The sequence below is a fragment of the Amblyomma maculatum genome, chromosome 1 (genome assembly GCF_055883805.1).
Source record: "Amblyomma maculatum isolate TAMU_Amacu chromosome 1, ASM5588380v1, whole genome shotgun sequence".
NCBI lineage: Eukaryota > Metazoa > Arthropoda > Arachnida > Ixodida > Ixodidae > Amblyomma > Amblyomma maculatum.
This window is the reverse complement of record NC_139344.1, coordinates 251,691,461-251,708,437: the sequence shown is the minus strand read 5'-3', so window position 1 is coordinate 251,708,437 and position 16,977 is coordinate 251,691,461. Positions and strand designations below refer to the sequence as shown.

At 47.5% G+C, this 16,977-nt stretch overlaps 2 protein-coding genes across 10 annotated transcripts in view; one reads left to right on the top strand and one right to left on the bottom strand.

The window, feature by feature from the left end:
* LOC146206224 (aurora kinase-like) overlaps positions 1–16,977 on the top strand; it is an 880,154-nt gene that overhangs the window by 685,002 nt on the left and 178,175 nt on the right. For 6 of the 7 annotated variants that reach the window (XR_014704401.1, XR_014704405.1, XR_014704404.1 and 3 more), the window contains exon 1: positions 5,469–6,054. The exons of the other annotated variant lie outside the window; for it this stretch is intronic. Coding sequence is in view for 1 of the 6 variants with exons in the window: in XM_084590846.1 (XP_084446972.1) it covers positions 5,722–6,054 (333 nt within the window). In the remaining 5 variants the exon portion in view is untranslated. Of the gene's footprint in view, positions 1–5,468; positions 6,055–16,977 lie in introns of those variants that run through there. 7 annotated transcript variants of the gene reach the window in all.
* Positions 3,775–16,977, bottom strand: part of LOC146206231 (uncharacterized) — a 31,827-nt gene continuing 18,624 nt past the window's right edge. For 2 of the 3 annotated variants that reach the window (XM_084590842.1, XM_084590844.1), the window contains exon 3: positions 3,775–4,808. In XM_084590842.1, coding sequence (XP_084446968.1) covers positions 4,480–4,808 — 329 coding nt within the window. In that variant the 3' untranslated portion in view covers positions 3,775–4,479. The remainder of the gene's footprint in view (positions 4,809–16,977) is intronic. The other variant, XM_084590845.1, reaches the window with a different exon arrangement.

The following is a 16,977-nucleotide window of genomic DNA, read 5'->3' as shown; positions in this document are numbered from 1 at the left end:
CCTCCATAGAGTCGGGAGCATTCATGAAGGTGTGCCTTAAAATCGTTTGAATTCCCGTGTTTGTTTGTTGTTGTTTTTTCGCTTGATTTTGATTCTATAGAGATTTGTGACATTTTGTTCCTTCAGTATATCTAGCAATTCTTCCTCAGCCAGGTCATAACGTAAAATAACCCCGCGAACTGTGTTCATTAACCTGTGTGGCCCTATTGTAATGCGACTTTCTGCCAGTTTTTAATGCTGAGGGTTATCCCATACAGCACTTCTATAATGTCACCGTTTGCAAGTTTTTTTTGTTTTGTTTTTTTATCTTGCAAGCCGGACACATACGGTGTCAGCATATTCGGACACCAGTACAAGCCACCGCGCGCGTCGGAACACGACAGCGAGAGTAGAGCCACAGTGTGCGCATGCCTGCATCCCAAATGAGCGAGCCACGCTTCCTAGCGAACCTAGACAAGCGCTGAACGCCACCAATCGGCAAACATTAGGGTGTTGAGGCTACAACTCTCACATCAACGCTGCTCCGGAATAGCGGAGACTACGTAATTTACATAGTCACTGTTAGGCGCATAGATCAGCATTCGTAGCGCGCAGCGATGCTCCATTTTTCTGTGTGCGACCTCCGCTTTCTGTCTAATTATCGCTCTGTCAGCCCCTTTTCATTTATTCATGCGAAAGGATTACTTCGCTATGTTCACATATTTCTGTCAGTAGACCGCGTCAGCAAAATCGTGTCCGCAGCCGTTGTGAGTATTTGAGAAGAGGCAGAGGTTAATGAGTGGTGACGATCGATAGAAGGTGACGTAATGTTGTTGCCAAAAATATTTAGGCCAATGAGTTAATTAGGCAATTAATTACAGGCAAAAATAGTAAAGCCGCTAAGACTAAGCTAACCGGCAAGTGGACGCCGATGTTCCAGCCATGGTATCCATTGTCGTCGCTGTCAAAACCGAATTCTGACGTTATAACACAGCATGTTCAAACTCGCTACTGCTCGAAGTGTCGATAAATTAAACCAGGCAAGGTAAAGTAACGAGATTTGCAATGTTTTCGGGCTGGCCATTCTGGTTTTCGACTTAGACTAGACGCTCTCGCGCCTTCGGAACGCGGTAAGAAAAAAAAAAAAAGAAGAAAAGCGCTTGATAGAAAAGAAGTTAGGACTGGTTTGGTTGGTTTATGGGGTTTAACATCCCAAAGCGACTCAAGCTATGCGAGATGCCATAGTTAAGGGCTCCGGATATATTCCGCACCACATGAACTGAGGGGCCGCGGCATTTGTAGGGAACTCACTCAGGCGGTACCACAAGCAGAGCTGTTTCAGGGTGATCTGTACTATACCGTCTGAGCGAGCGCTGTCAACCCAAAGTCTCACAGCGGTTTCATTATTTGAAGTTTACTTTAGTATCATCTTCAAAATACACGATACTTTAAAAATGTATTTTCATACCGATACTCTAAACTTCCATTTTCAGCACATGATACCGATACATAAAATGTATCTAAAGATAGTGTCGAAGATACATGTATCTTCGATACTGCTCATGACTGGTTGTTGAGCGCCAGCGCCATCCCGGCTTTCCTTTTTTTTTATTGGACACAAAATATACAATAATCACACAGGAAGCGTCAGCCGTATTCGACTGAGATACCAGGGTTAAAGTTCTTTTAAAGATTTCCAAATTTCGATGTGCGGGAGCCACCCCAGCGGCGTAGTAGAGCATTGCGCTTAAGAGTGCTTGAGGGACAATTGACCGTTGTTTTATTCAGTGCCGTGATGCTGGGGAAATATTGCAGCGGACGCTAAAGAAGGACATTGAAATCACGTCATATGCTATTCGCTGTTTGCCTGTTCGGACCGTGATGTGCCTTATGATTTATTTATGTTGATGAGCCTATATAGTGTGTGGAAAAGCCGAATGATGAACCGTCATGCTGAATCACCACGATCGTCGAAGTCTTTATTGCGAGAGCAGTGCGCATTGGTTCGGGGAGTGTATACGCTGCCCTGGAAAAGCCGCCTATAGTCGGCTTCCGCGTCTCGATGTATGTGTGTGCCTCCCTGAATTTTTGCACTTGTCATGGTGGAAATTTCTGGGTCATAACGGGCTTGCATTCTTCAGCCCGGTCATTTTAGGCATCAGCTGCTTTGGTTTCTCTTCCTCGGAAGTTTTACCATGCAGTAAAGAAGAAAGATATCCCTCCATGGCCGAGTGGTTTTTACGCTGGGCTTGCTTCGCAGGTATAGTGATTCGACTTCCACGTGTGGAATAGGTGAAGGTTTTTTTTTTTTTCTTCGTGGGAACATTTTCTGGGAATATTTCCGCAGCCCATGAGCCTAGACGAGCTTTGGCCTTAAAAAGAAAACGGCGTAGCTTCATTCGCCTGATTACATTCCAAATGGAGCGGTGTGTCCATAAGCAATGCAGAAGGCTCCAAAATCATCGCTCGAAGTTACCGTTAGTGGGCTAACGATGCTCAATAGGCACGGTAGAGAAAAGACCAAGTAGGAACGAGCCCCCAGCGCGTGCGCAGACCGAGGCCGTATATTGTTTCGCTGGCGAGCGGCCACCTGCTCAGCGCTGCGAATTACTCTGTAAACATCTGTGCCTCCTCTGTTAGGATCGCGCATCCCAACTCAATGACACACCAAAGGGAGGCGGCGTGTGCCGGTCGCCACCCCAGTAGTTTTCCGGTGCACAGAAAAATTGGAACTGTGATGAGAACCGTGAGAAATTATGACTTTCGTTTCAGCATCAGCAGTATTAAGACATCTCTCGGTATCAACCCTCTAGCCATTTCTCGCCTATCTCTGTTCCATAACCTGTACCACAACTTCCATCATCTCCGTGATTCCCTACTAATTCCACCATTGCGCACATCGTCTCGTCATTTCAACTTCATGAGCATCCAGCGCTTGCATGCATCTACTAACGCCTTTAATAAGTCTTTTCTACCAGCCGCAATTCAAGAATGGAACCAGCTTCCCGAACACATTGTAACTGAACGTGACCCTACTAGATTTGAAGAACGCGTGACATGTCATTTCGCTTCCATAACCGATTGTTTCCTGTTCCTTTTTATTTACAGTGCCTCCTTCATTTGAATTGTTGTATTTGAGCATTTTGACTTTTTGTGCGTATGTTTAGATCATGAACTATTGTTATGTTCATGTGTTACCTACCTCTCCCCTCCCCCCTTATGTAATAGCCCACCCGAGGCCTTTAAGGGTATAATAAATGATGATGATGATAATGGTTTATACGACAGTGCAGCCCTCGTTTTCTAACAATGGTTATGTGCAGCTCACAGCGTTGCGTAGACAAAGGAAAGCATTGCGACTTCGGTGCAGAGTTTTCTAATGAGCTCTGCGTTTTGCTGCTTTGTATAGTTACTTAGTTACCGTTTCTATTGGTCAAATTAGGACCAAGTCAAATTTTTGGGGTAAAGGGCTCAAATTTTTGGCGTGGCTCACCCGTATTTGGAAGTCACCAGTGAGCTGACCATGGTCAAATTAGATTCCATTTTTGGTCAATTCCGGACGAAGTAGAAATTCCGAGGGTCCAGATTTATGGGGCGGCCCACCCAGGACTAGAGTGGCAAAATTTAGGTGATGTCATAAAATCAAATGTACATTTCCCAGTAAATAAATAAAAATAGTATGCCCATTAAACTTCGCACTCGAATTGCACATGTTCGCGGCCTGTGCAAAAAAAAAAAAAGAAACATTTAGGAATTAAGGGGACGCTGAAGCTTCGCGTTAAGATTAGATGCGATAACATCTTTGATTCATTCCGCGATTTTTTTATTCGTTTAAAATGGCTTTGGGGAGAAAGGAAGGCGCGCAGTATCAGCCTCGCTGGACACCTTCACTTACAATTAACGACATACAATTGGAGGCACGCATGTCGCCAGTTCGAATTCCTGTCGCAAACAAGCCTAGCGGATCGATGCTGTGGCGATTCCTCTACCCACGAGGGACAACAGGCCGAGGCTGGACGCGAAAACAAAGGGGTTTTATTCCTCACATATAGCGGCTCTGTGGCTGAGGTCAGGGGAGGTCGCGGCCTGCAGCAGGCAGGACAGCCAGGAAGACGAAAGGCGCACGAAGGACATCGGACCTCTCCGCTCGCACCTGAGGGAAGGGGTAAGCGGGGGCTGAGATGGGGAGCGCACGATTTGAATATTGCGCGAGCCCCCCCTCTCCCCCCTCAACATCCGTCCTACCCGGGGTCCGGCAGCACAGCTGGAGGCAATGTACGAGGCTGTATCGGCGTCCAATGGTGACTCCTTCCTTCCTAAGAGTGCAGGAGAGTAGCGCTTCGGGCGCAGCCACCAGCTCTGCTCAGCAGATCCGTCAGGCAGCAGGCGGGTTGGAACCGGCCCCTCAGGTCCGCCTCCAGCAGCGGTCATTTTTAAGGGGTTAGAGCGCAGCTGTGGGCTCGGTTGCCAATACATCAGGCAGCGAACCGGTGCTTACTCCTACATCGGCTCCGCCAGGCAGGCAGCAGACAGTAATGTGGCTCGTGCTCTCTCCTCGCTGCAGGTGAGCCGCTCGACAGCATCACTCTGCTGTCGATCGCTCTGCATTTGGCGCCATGCCGGATTCTCCGGGAACTCCTTTCTGCTGGCGTTTCCGACCCTGACGCTCCTGGCTCCAAGACCCGGTTTCACTGGACGAGGACCAGCATGGCCAAAGTGCAACAAACTACGGGGTCCCCGTCCTCCCCGGCTTGTCTGAGTGACACCTTCTTGAAACAGGCGCTGGGTGCGTTTTCCAGCTACACCGGCAGGCTTCCTCGCATTGGCTGCTGCAAAATATTATCAGAGGGCATTCTGAAAGAAGCAAAGATATTAGGTCCCATCGGTTGTCAAGATAAGTTATCATTCTGCATTTAAATCTGCTTTAGCTAACCTGATGTTAACATAGTACATTGAATTCTTCGACACTGCCATTTGTTTATTGTTTTCAGTTCATCCCCCAAATTGTGCTGCTGATTAGGGGTATAATGGTATATTTCAGCAACTGTTCTTCCTGCCTGCTCGTAAAATTGTTTCTTTGTTTTGTTTACGATATTTGTGTGCTTATATATTTTGCTCATAAATCTGTGCTAGTAGCTATTAATTTGTATTATTATGTTGTTGTAACATGCTTATTTGTGACAGCCATACTATTGTTCACATTTGTATTAATACTGACTGCTGTCGTTTTTTTTTTTGTTTTCTTTTTTTTTTTTTTTGCTTTTACTGTACCCCCCTCTGTAATGCCCTCGGGCCCTGACAGTACTGAAATAAATAAATAGTGCCCTACCTTGGTCCGAGGTTATAGCGTCGGTTGCGAACCCGAGTTATTGCCTGTACGCATTATTTGGGGGAGATCGCTGCACTGATCGCTGATCGAGTGGGCACGGCGGAGGCGTTGGAACCATGCGGCTAACAAATCCGTTCCTGTTTTTTGTCCGGGCCGCGTTTTTCGTGAACGTGGAACCCGCATCACAGGGGGCGTACCACGACAGCACTGGAAATTGGACCGACCATCGTGTTTCCGGCGTGATTTCTTCATCGGAATGCATCGCGAAGACCAAACTGATAGGACTGCGCAACTGGACACCACTACTGCATGCGCATCGCACGCCACCATCGACTAAGTCACCAGTCACAGCACATAAAAGAGAAGCTTCTGCCCGGTTCGCGACCAGTGGGCACGGCGGAGGCGTTGGAGCCATGCGGCTAACAAATCCGTTCCTGTTTTTTGTCCAGGCCGTGTTTTTCGTGAACGTGGAACCCGCATCACAGGGGGCGTACCACGACAGCACTGGAAATTGGACCGACCATCGTGTTTCCGGCGTGATTTCTTCATCGGAATGCATCGCGAAGACCAAACTGATAGGACTGCGCAACTGGACACCACTACTGCATGCGCATCGCACGCCACCATCGACTACGTCACCAGTCACAGCACATAAAAGAGAAGCTTCTGCCCGGTTCGCGACCAGTGGGCACGGCGGAGGCGTTGGAACCATGCGGCTAACAAATCCGTTCCTGTTTTTTGTCCAGGTAAGAGACAAACAGCCTGTTTACTCTTACCGCAGTGACAATGTGTGCCTACTGCTTCTGCCGTGCCCACGGCCGTTAGTTACGCTCCTTACAGCAATGTATCATTGTTTTGTTGACGTGCTTGCTATGTGTGGTGACGTTGAACCAAACCCAGGTCCTTCGACACAGGAAATGCTGCAAATAATAATGGAAGATCTTAAACAGCTGAAACAAAATACAAGCTCTACTAACACGAGACTGTCTGCTATCGAAAAAAAGCTAGACGATATTTCCTCAACGGTTACTGACTACACCTCTAAAGTCGAATCACTGGAAAAAAACTGTCGACAGTCTACTTATGAAAGTAGACGACCTAGAGAATAGAAGCAGGCGGAACAACCTAATTGTGTTTGGCGTTAAGGAAACCGAGGACGAAACGCCCCAAGACCTTGAGAACACGGTCTGCAAGGATGTTCTTCTGGACCGGTTGAATATTTCGGATGTGGCTATTGAGCGTATCCACAGAATAGGGAAGCCAGCAGAGGACAAATGCAGACCAGTTATCTTTAAGCTAGTTGACGGGAGGGTCAAAGAGAGAATTCTCAAAAGCTGTAGAAATCTGAAAAACTCAGGCTATAGTATATCCGAGGACTTCTCCCCTCGCGTTCAGTCAATACGAAAGAAGCTTTGGGAAAGTGCGAAAGAGCAAAGGCTGAAAGAAGAGAAGGTCATGCTCAAGTTTGACAAAATTAAAATAAACGGCAAACTGTATGGATGGGACGACGCCCGCAATGAAAGAGTTCCCTGCGCTCCAAAGAGATGGTCTGTTTCCAAGCTCGTGTCCGCACAAAGTAACACACAGAGCTCAGGAGCACTAAGAACACAGCCATCCTTGAATTCCTTTTCCGTGCTTAATATTAATGCTAGAAGCATAGTAAATAAATTCGACGAACTTGAAAGCCTCCTCCTCACACACGATCCTGACGCTGCTGTTCTGACAGAAACATGGCTTCATGATGCAATTCCGAATGATGCAGTTATCACATCCGATCAATACGAAATCGTTCGTCGCGACCGCACTTCAAGAGGGGGCGGTGTCGCTATTCTGATAAAGAAAGGCATTGACTATACGCTGATTCCGCATCACACCAACACTGAAATGGTTTGGGTTGTTCTCCGTCTTCTTCAGCTTAGTCTTTTAATAGGTGTTATTTATCGACCACCGAATGCTGATACTTCTGTGCTGGACAACTTGCACGACTTTTTAAATGAACATACAAAGCGCTATAGCCATGTTATCGTTTGCGGCGATTTTAACTTGCCAAACATCAACTGGGATTCTCTGTGCGATCAAAATTTGTGTGCTAACTCAGATGCTTTGCTCACCATTGCTTTCAACTATAACTTAAACCAGGTTGTTCAGAAACCTACGCGCATTACAGAAAATACCAGTTCTCTTCTTGACCTAGTATTTATATCGGACCCTGTTAGTCAATTGGGCTTTTCGACAGATGTCTTTCCCGGAATATCAGACCATGAAGCGGTGCTCTTTAAAAGCGAATTGCTGCGACCAGTAATAGACGAGTTGCAAAACCTACAAGTCAGCTTCCCTGTGAGGCAGAAATTCATGCACAATGGCGGCAGAACCTGACTCCGCGGCAATAGTTAGGTCCAGTGCATGCATCTACTACAGTCCACGCAGCTTCGCATGCAGTCCCCATCGCACAGGCCATTGTGCGAGAACAGGTTTTCGGACATTCTTGACGCGGGCATAAAGGGAGAGCACTGTCACAGTGGATGAGGAAAGGAGTTTTTGAATTGGCGACCCACGTGCGGAATGCTGTGACAATGGGCAAGGGGTGCGGGAGTTACTCTGCCGCCAGTCGCTGTGCCAGCGCTGCTCCCAACTATTATTCCAAAGTAAGTCTATGCCGCCATTGTGCAGGAATTCCTGCCTCACAGGGAAGCTAACTTGTAGGTTTTGCAACTCGTCTATTGTTCATCAGGCAGGAAAAGTGTTTCGCGACTTTAACAATGCTCAGGGTGAAAGCGTTCTAGACCAGCTTGAACTTACGTATGAATCCTTTGCAAAAAAATACACTGATGGGCGTACAAGTGTGAACGACTTGTGGTTAGAATTCAAAAGTACGGTTCATCAATGTATCAACAAGTACGTGCCGCTTAAACATAAGAAGCTGAAAATGGCATGTCCCTGGATAACACGCGAGATCATACAGTTAAAACGTCGCGTGAAGCGCTTATCAAGGTCAAGCAATAAAGTTGGTGGTGCTTTGCCGGCTCTTCGGGCTGAACTGCGTTAAAAAATAAAATCTTCACGGTACCACTTTTTCAATGTCAAGATGCACAATTTTCTAAAAACTGACCCCCAAAAGTTCTGGAGGCATCTGTCACAGAAAAAAGACCCGGTTAACAAACTTCTCCTTAACAACACAGTTGTTACCGACTCCCTCTGCTTAGCGACTGCCTTCAATGAGCACTTTTCTTCTGTATTCCTGAGTAACAGCAACTCAGTCTCCGAATCTCGAACTAGCCATTTCAATCTGCCAGACCTAATTATTAACGAGGAGGGTATTGTTTCGGCTCTATTGGAGTTGAACACAAAAAAATCCTCTGGACCAGACGATATCCCTAACGCTTTTCTGTACAGATATGCTGAGTGGTGCGCTAAATACCTTTTCATTATTTTTACTGAAAGTCTCAGGACAGGAGAAATTCCAAACGATTGGAAAACAGCAAAGGTGATACCCATTCACAAATCAGGAGACAAGCTTTGCGTGAAGAATTACAGGCCAATTGCTTTGTTATGTACGTCCAGTAAGGTATTAGAACATTTTATTTTCAAGCATATAAGTTCATTCCTAGAGGGAAGCGGTTTTTTTATTGAAAGCCAGCACGGGTTTCGGCAAGGCTTGTCGACAGTGACGCAGCTTATTCATATTACAAATGAAATTATGATGTCACTAGACAATAATGGACAGGTAGATTTAATTTTCATTGACTTCGAAAAAGCGGTTGACCGGGTTTCGCATGGCAATCTTGTTAAAAATAAGGTGGTGGTTAAATAATCGGCAAGTAGTACAATGGTTAGATTCCTACCTTACACAGCGGCATCAGTTTGTTCAGATATCTGAATCTCATTCTACAAAAGCGCCAGTACTTTCAGGAGTTCCCCAGGGCTCAGTCCTTGGGCCGCTTCTCTTCCTTATTTATTTGAACGACCTGTCCTTCAACTCACGCATACGCTGTCGGTTCTTCGCCGACGACTGTGTTATATACCATAGTATCACATCGGTCGAAGACCAGGCACTCCTAGCCGACTACTTAACAGCAGTTTCTAGCTGGTGTTGTACTTGGCAAATGGGTATAAACAGTTCAAAATGCGGAAAAATGACAGTAACACGAAAGAAACAACCGCTCCAATGCACATACAAAATCAATGGCCTTCCGATCAACTCAGTGACTCAGGTGAAATATCTTGGGGTAACCATGACATCCAACCTGAACTGGAGCGCACACATCCAGTCCATTGTCTCAGCAGCGTCCAAAAAACTTCGGTTTTTAAAGGGCCACTGTCCAGGGAAGGCCCTTTTAAGCAAAGGAGCCCAGTGTTTCGATCAGGTACCGGAGATAGTCTGTGCAAAATGCTACAGTGACACGCGCGCCGCAAAGCATCGAAAATATAATTCAAAGCTCTCTCATGCTCTCCTTTGGGAAGCCAGCTTCCCCGTTTCCTGCGCTGGCCCGACGGGCCACAGTAATGGCGTACGTACCGCGAACGACGTCCATTGGTCCGTCTCGCTGACTAACGGGAGAAGGATGGGTGTCTACCGCTCGCTGCACGCTTTTCCCTCGCCACGGCCAGACTGAATCCAGCGGCGCGCGCTCCCTCGGCCGGTTTTTTTTTTTTTTCTTTTTTTTTCCGCGCTCGCGGAGTGCCACGCCCCACCTCCCGCCAAACGCGGAGGAGAAAGGGGAATTTGTATTGCGGAGGCTAGACGACCTCGGGCAGGAGAGTGAAAAACCTTTGCGAGGGAACGGAAGGAGAGAGGCAGGATAGAATCGGGTGATTGGGGTGGCTGTAACTGCGTTATTAGTTACTCTTTTCAAAAACATTTTGCGGCCTTGCGTTCCAGGGGCGAAGTCTCACAGTCACCGGGGAAGAAAATATTTTCGACCGGAGGGTGGACAGTGGGCCTTTAAAGCACCGCCTAAAGCATTGCACGAGCAAAACTAAACTGACAGCATACACATCACTTGTGCGTCCAGTGCTCGAATACGCCGACGCTGTATGGGATCCGCTCACAAAAACGGATATAAAAATTTTTGAAGGCGTCCAGAGGAAAGCACTCCGGTTTATTTACCACGCTTATGGTCGGCAGGTCTCGGTATCTGATTTGCTCAACAGATCTGGGCTTCCCACGCTTGAATCCCGTCGAAGGCAGCACCGACTAAAAATGTTGTTCAATATCATACATAATAAAACAAAACTGAATTTTCAGAGTTACATGCAATACAACACAACACGCCCCACCCGTAACAAACACGAACGGACTATCTTGATGCCACGATGCCGAACAAAAGCATATTCTTGTTCCTTCTTTCCACGCACCATTTCCGAATGGAACCGACTGCCAAGCGATATCACCAACCTGGTATCTTCAGAATCTTTCTTGTCTGCTGTTTCGGCTCATGTATCGCAGTAGCGCGTCTAGTACACAGTGTATTTCGATTTCCTTGTTTTTATTCTGTTCACTTAGTCTGTTTGACGTCGGATGATTTGCCTGTACTTTTTTGCTTCCCGTTGGTCTTATTGAATTTTGTTCTCGTACTGTAATCGCCCTGTGTTGCTGTTATTTGGTTGTTACTACTTTGTAATTTTTTTTTCTTTTTTTCTTTGTGCACTCCTGCCTTGACCGCCAAAGGGCAGTCGGCAGTATTTATGAAATAGATAAAAATAAATAAATAAATAAAATTGCCTTGAGCTTCCACCGCGATACCGGAGCAGGTGAGGACCGCAATTGACTGCTGCCAAGGCAGCCGCGCGGCGGGTGGCGTTGAAGGGACCGTCCGTGGACGGCGCGCCGAGGCCCGCGAGCAGGGAGCCCACGGGAAGCTGTCTCAGCGAATCCGGGCGGCAGCAGGAGGGACCGCTGAGATACCTCTGCCGTGGCAGCGGGGGGACCGCAGGAGCGGCAGGGGACGCGGGTGCGTCAGGGCCCGCGAAAATGAAGTCCGCGGGAGACTGGCAGTGGCCAGTAGGACTGCGCCCACGAAGGAGCTGCAGTGGGCCGCCGAAGTAGAAACGAGCTCGGTCCATCACTGGGGCGCGCCGCAAACGTGGAGGCGACGAGGGGTGTGCCGCGGGGAAAACCAGGTACAGCACTGGGTCGACGCCTCGAAGGCGGAAGGGGCGTGAGGGTCCGGATATCCCGAAATCCGTTGCACCACTTGGTGCGCCTCGCACGCTGCAGCTACGAGGGAAGGAAGCACGCCTGTGCAGCGGCAGAAGCCAGCGAGATGGGGCCGATGGCCCGGGGACTGCAAACCTTGAGACTGGAGCAGGAAGGACTGTGCCCCCAAGGGAGCGAGCAGGACGCGTGAACGCAGGAGGGAGGATGACAAGTGCACGGCGAGAGCGGCAGCGCACGAGCTCGCCGGAGTGAGCGCCGCACACACCCGCTCCCGCTGCTGCTTCTTCAAGATTTGTCCCGCGTCAGTGGCAACTGTCAACGGATTGAATGAACTGCAAGTCGTGTTGCGCGCAATACGCCGCCGGTCACTTTAGCTGTCGAACTGTGGCACCGGTGAATGAGTCGCAACACCAAACTCACAGTGTTGTTAAGTCTCGGAGCAGGAAATACCCTTCCAGACACCTTGCGCGCAAAGGGCCCCACAAAGAAATGGGGATGTGGAAGTATTGAACAACTTGATAAAACTTTATATACAGAGGGCACCTGACAGCGAACCTGATACTACGCGAGCTGACACGCGCCAATGCCACCACGACCATTGACATGGCGGACAAGGCGTGACGATGCTCGCGCCGTCTGGTAGAACAGCCTCGGTGAATACCTCCTTGCAGTAACTTCGTAAGTCCAAACCCCTTGTGCGGTAGTGACGCGGCGGAACAACGCGCTGCATTACTTAGCGGGCGCGTTCTTTTCAGTACGAGGTCAGCCGTGTTGAAAACAACCTGACGACGACCATTGTCATACTGATCCGCTTGACATCGAAGTTTTCACGAGCTGCGCGCGAAGGGCACGAGTAGGGCATTTTATAGCACAAAAGCGATCTCTTTTCCAAAATTCAAGCAAGCGGGTGTCGTGCCCACTAACCTGTTCACGGTTATTTTAGTGGCGAACGCCAGTTCGGGCAGCCGCGCATCCCAATCTCTGTGCAGCTCGGTCGTTGCGACCAGCATAATCTTCAGATTACGTTTCACCCGCTCGGTGATGTTACTGTGTGCATGATAGGGACTCGTTCTCCTCTGGCGGATTTGAAGCGCCCGACAGGAATCCAGAGACTGCTTGTGAAATACGAAGCATTGTGATAAGGTCGGAAGAAAAACAGAAGCGAGTGATCGTCTCCAACAGTTTGTGCCAATTCGTTCCGATACAAGCTTCCTAAAGGGGAATACCTCAACTCGTTTGGAATAGCGGTCCGTTATTGCCAGGATAAATTGGTTTCCACGCGCGGACCGAGGGAGAGGCCCCGTGATATCGCACGCTAATACCTAATTAACAACTACCGGCTGCATCATTCCTGCAAGCTTGCCCGCTCGAGACTTCGCTACCTGGCAAAAGAGGACATGTACGGGCGTAACCCAGCACATCCTTTCTCATACCTGGCCCGGTTTGCGACACGACCTAACTTGTCGTAACTCTTACCGCTGCCATGTCCTACCAGCGCCCAGTCATGAAAGTACCAGGGGAATCGTTTCTGCAACCTTCTCGGGACCCAGACTCTGAAAAGAGATGTAATCGCCTATTCCTCGCCATCTTGGGGTATGTATAGCATTGCAGTAAGCCATCATCGCCCAGCAGATACGAGTCGTTCTTGCCTTCAGCGTTCCCGGTGCAAGCTGCACTGCTCGCAAGCTCTGTCAGTTCTCTGCTCGAAAAAGAAATACACGCGCGACTTACTTTAAAGAAAATAAATGGAATGGGAGTTTCTGAAGATGTTCTCCAACCAACTTTGCAAGTCACATTTATTGTGTAACGTCATTATTAAGTAAATTAGACAACTTAGTCAAATTAACCTAATTAATTAGTTATTTAGGTGGGGAAATTGTCTGTGGCGCGCAAGACGGCTGGCAACTGCATGCAACTGGTATCCCTGGCCTATCTCGTATATTTAATTTTTACCTCTTTGCACAAGTTAGCTGCGGGACACCTGGTATTGATTTGCAGATAACAGTAAACAAGGTTCCGTTTTTATGGAAATCTTATATGCGGTGGGCAATTGTCTCGAAACAGAGAAATAAACTCAGTTTTGCCAGATACTCCGTAGATTTCTCGGAAAAAGATCGTATATTCACTAAGGTGGGGGTGGTGGTTTATTATTAAATAATCAAACAGAAGGAAAAGAGTGTTGTCGGCCGCGGCAACAGCTATCTAAAAACCTGAAACACCTGAGCGGCGGCCGACATTATTTTTCCAATTTCAAGAAGTTGCGAATTTGGAGTCCCTATACTGCTTACGCATTAAAACCTTGCCGTGCTTAATTTCTTTCTGAATAAATTTATGCATTTAGAAGAGCTATTAAAAACCTCTTTTGTTGCTGCGGTTGCTTAAGCAAAAAATTGGAAACATTGTGCTAGGGGTGACCCAATGAAAAAAAAATTCGTAATGCGAAACTCTGACACGAAGCATTGCTTGAATAACACACTACTGGCTAGTTGGTTGATCATCACAAGGTAAAACAGCGCCACAAAGCCACACACAAGACACAGAAATGTGATACGAACATAGGCGCTTTATATCAATGATGTGTGCTGGAAATTGGAACCTCGAGCCGACAAACAGCTTCTTCCATTTGATTTAGCGCACTCGAAGTTGGTTAAGCGCAGCATCATTAATTCATGCTTCATCCATACGCTCAATACATCGTGTGACCACAGGGTGCATGATAGTTTTCAAAACCAGACGCGCCGACTCATGCAGGCTGGATACCCGCAGACGCTTTTATCCTCTGTGGCAGAGAACTTGCTAAAAAGAGAAAACGAGACACGAGAATTGGAAGATCGCTGTCATCCCTTACGCACATACAATTTCACACAATCTAATAAAAATAAGAAGAAGAACTGGTATTGATGTTCTTTTTCCGCTGCGGATCGCTTCACCAGCCTGTACAAGCGTGTGAATGAATTGGGCCGAACAAGGATTGGTTGCAACATTTGTGGCCGTGCCTATGTAGGCCAGACTGGTAGGTGCCTCAATAGAAGATTACTAGAGCATAATTACAATGTGACAGAGCGGATATCAGGCCATCTTAGCATTCACTGCCGGGATTGTAAATGCACACCCGGGTTGAGTAACACACGTGTCCGCAGGTGTGACGACAAATCCACGCGAGAAATTATCGAGGCCCAGAGTATTGCGAGCCTGCAAAATAGCTGTGTAAGCACTCCTTCCATAGCTCTTCTAGGTAAGGAGCTGCTTTTCCTATCGGGACCTGGGCGATCATAGCGCTCCTGCTTGATCTCTATTTGCAATGTGGCTGTATTCTTTTTCTTGTTTTTGATGCTGGCTGTATATCTACTGAGGTATCGGAACAATAAACCGTTAGTTGTCAGTCAGCGTCTGTGTTTGTCTCACCTTTCTGCGTCCTGTGCGTGGTTTTTGCGCTGTTCTCCTTGTGCGATGCATTACGTTGTAGTTTCTCTTTTTCTCTTTATAATGCAGCGGTAGCGTAGCGGTAGAACATCCGCCTCGCATGCAAGAGGACCGCGGCTCAAATCCCGGTGCCGCGCAATTCTCCACCGGATTAAAAAAAAAAAATCCGCGTGTCGATGGAATTGCATAAACAGGTTTGGGGCGCGACCTGATGCCGGTGAACACCTCCGGCAACGCACTCCCTCACCAGAACAGGAGTTGGCCACCCTGGTGCAGTAATTGGCCGCAACCTCCTATGATAAGCTCCATAAAACCCCGGCCCTCAGCCATCAGCGGCTGCGGAACAACTGACCACGGCGACGGTCAGACCTGTGACGCAGCAGGGGGTGCTCAGAATGCCTGGCTCCGCTGGACAGGCCGCCATTGGAAACTGACCCTGGCAACGTTTAACGCTAGAACCCTAACTAGTGAAGCTAGTTTAGCAGTGCTGTTAGAGGAACGAGATGGTATGAAATGGGATATCATAGGGCTTAGTGAGGTTAGGAGGCCGAATGAGGCATTTACTGTACTGAAGGATGGCCATATACTGTGTTATCGAGGTTTACCAGAGAGGCGACAACTAGGAGTAGGTTTCCTTGTCAATAAGTATATAGCGGGTAATATAGATGAATTCTATAGTATTAATGAGAGGGTGGCAGGCATCGTTATTAGGCTTATTAAGCGATATAAACTGAAGGTTGTACAGGCCTATGCACCTACATGTAGTTATGATGACCAGGCAGTTGAAACTGCAAAGAGTAAAGACGCAGTACACTGTGCTAATGGGCGACTTCAATGCCAAGGTAGGGAAAAAGCAGGCAGGAGACCAGGCAGTAGGTGACTATGGCATTGGTTCTAGGAATAGCAGAGGGGAGTTGCAAACTCCCCCCTGCAAACTCAACTCTGTAGTTGAGTTTGCAGAGCGCAATAACTTAAGAATCATGAATACCCTCCTCAGCAAACGGAAGAACCGGAAATGGACATGGAAAAGTCCTAACGGGGGAGACTAAAAATGAAATTGACTTCATAATGTGTTCAACCCCCGCCATTATACAAGATGTAGAGGTAATCGGGAATGTGCGATGCAGTGACCACAGGATGGTGAGGTCCCGAATTAGCCTAAATTTGAAGAAGGAACGCAACAAATTAGTAAGAAAGAAACCCATCAACGAATTATCGGTTAGGGAGAGGGCAGAAGAGTTCAGGATCTCGCTACAGAATAAATATTCAGCTCTAAACGAGGATGGCGACATTACCCTAGAAGCAATGAACAATAATTTCAGAGATATCATTACTGAATGTGCGGTAGAAGTAGGCGGTAGGATAGCTAGAGAGGATACCGGTAATCTGTCTAAGGAGACGAAATAAGAAACGCCAGAGTATGAAAGCTTCCAATTCAACAGACCTGGCCGAGATATCAAAGCTAATCAATAAGAGCAAGGTGCCCGATATAAGGAAGTATAACATAGAGAAAATTGAGCATGCTGTAAAGAACGGGGGAAGCCTTAAAGCGGTAAAGAAGAAATTGGGCATAGGCAAAAACCAGATGTATGCGATAAGGGACAAGGCGGGCAACGTCATCACTAATATGGACAAGATAGTCAAAGTAGCCGAGGAGTTCTATACAGATCTCTACAGTAGCCAAAGTAGTCAGGACCGTAAGGGGATTGGCGGTAGGGAAAAACAGTCGGACGTTCCACCGGTTACGAAGGACGAGGTCAAGAAAGCATTAGAAACCATAAAAAGGGGGAAATCAGCTGGAGAGGATCAGATAACTACAGATTTGCTGAAGGACGGGGGGTATATCGTGTTAGAAAAGCTGGCCACCCTGTATACGCAGTGCCTGGTGTCATCTACTGTACCGGAACCATGGAAGAATGCAAACATTATCCTCATCCATAAGAAAGGGGACTCTAAGGACCTTAAAAATTACAGACCAATCAGCTTACTGTCTGTTACGTATAAAGTATTTACTAAGGTAATCGCTAATAGAATCAGGACATGCTTAGACTGCAATCAAGCAAAGGATCAAGCAGGTTTTCGGAAATGG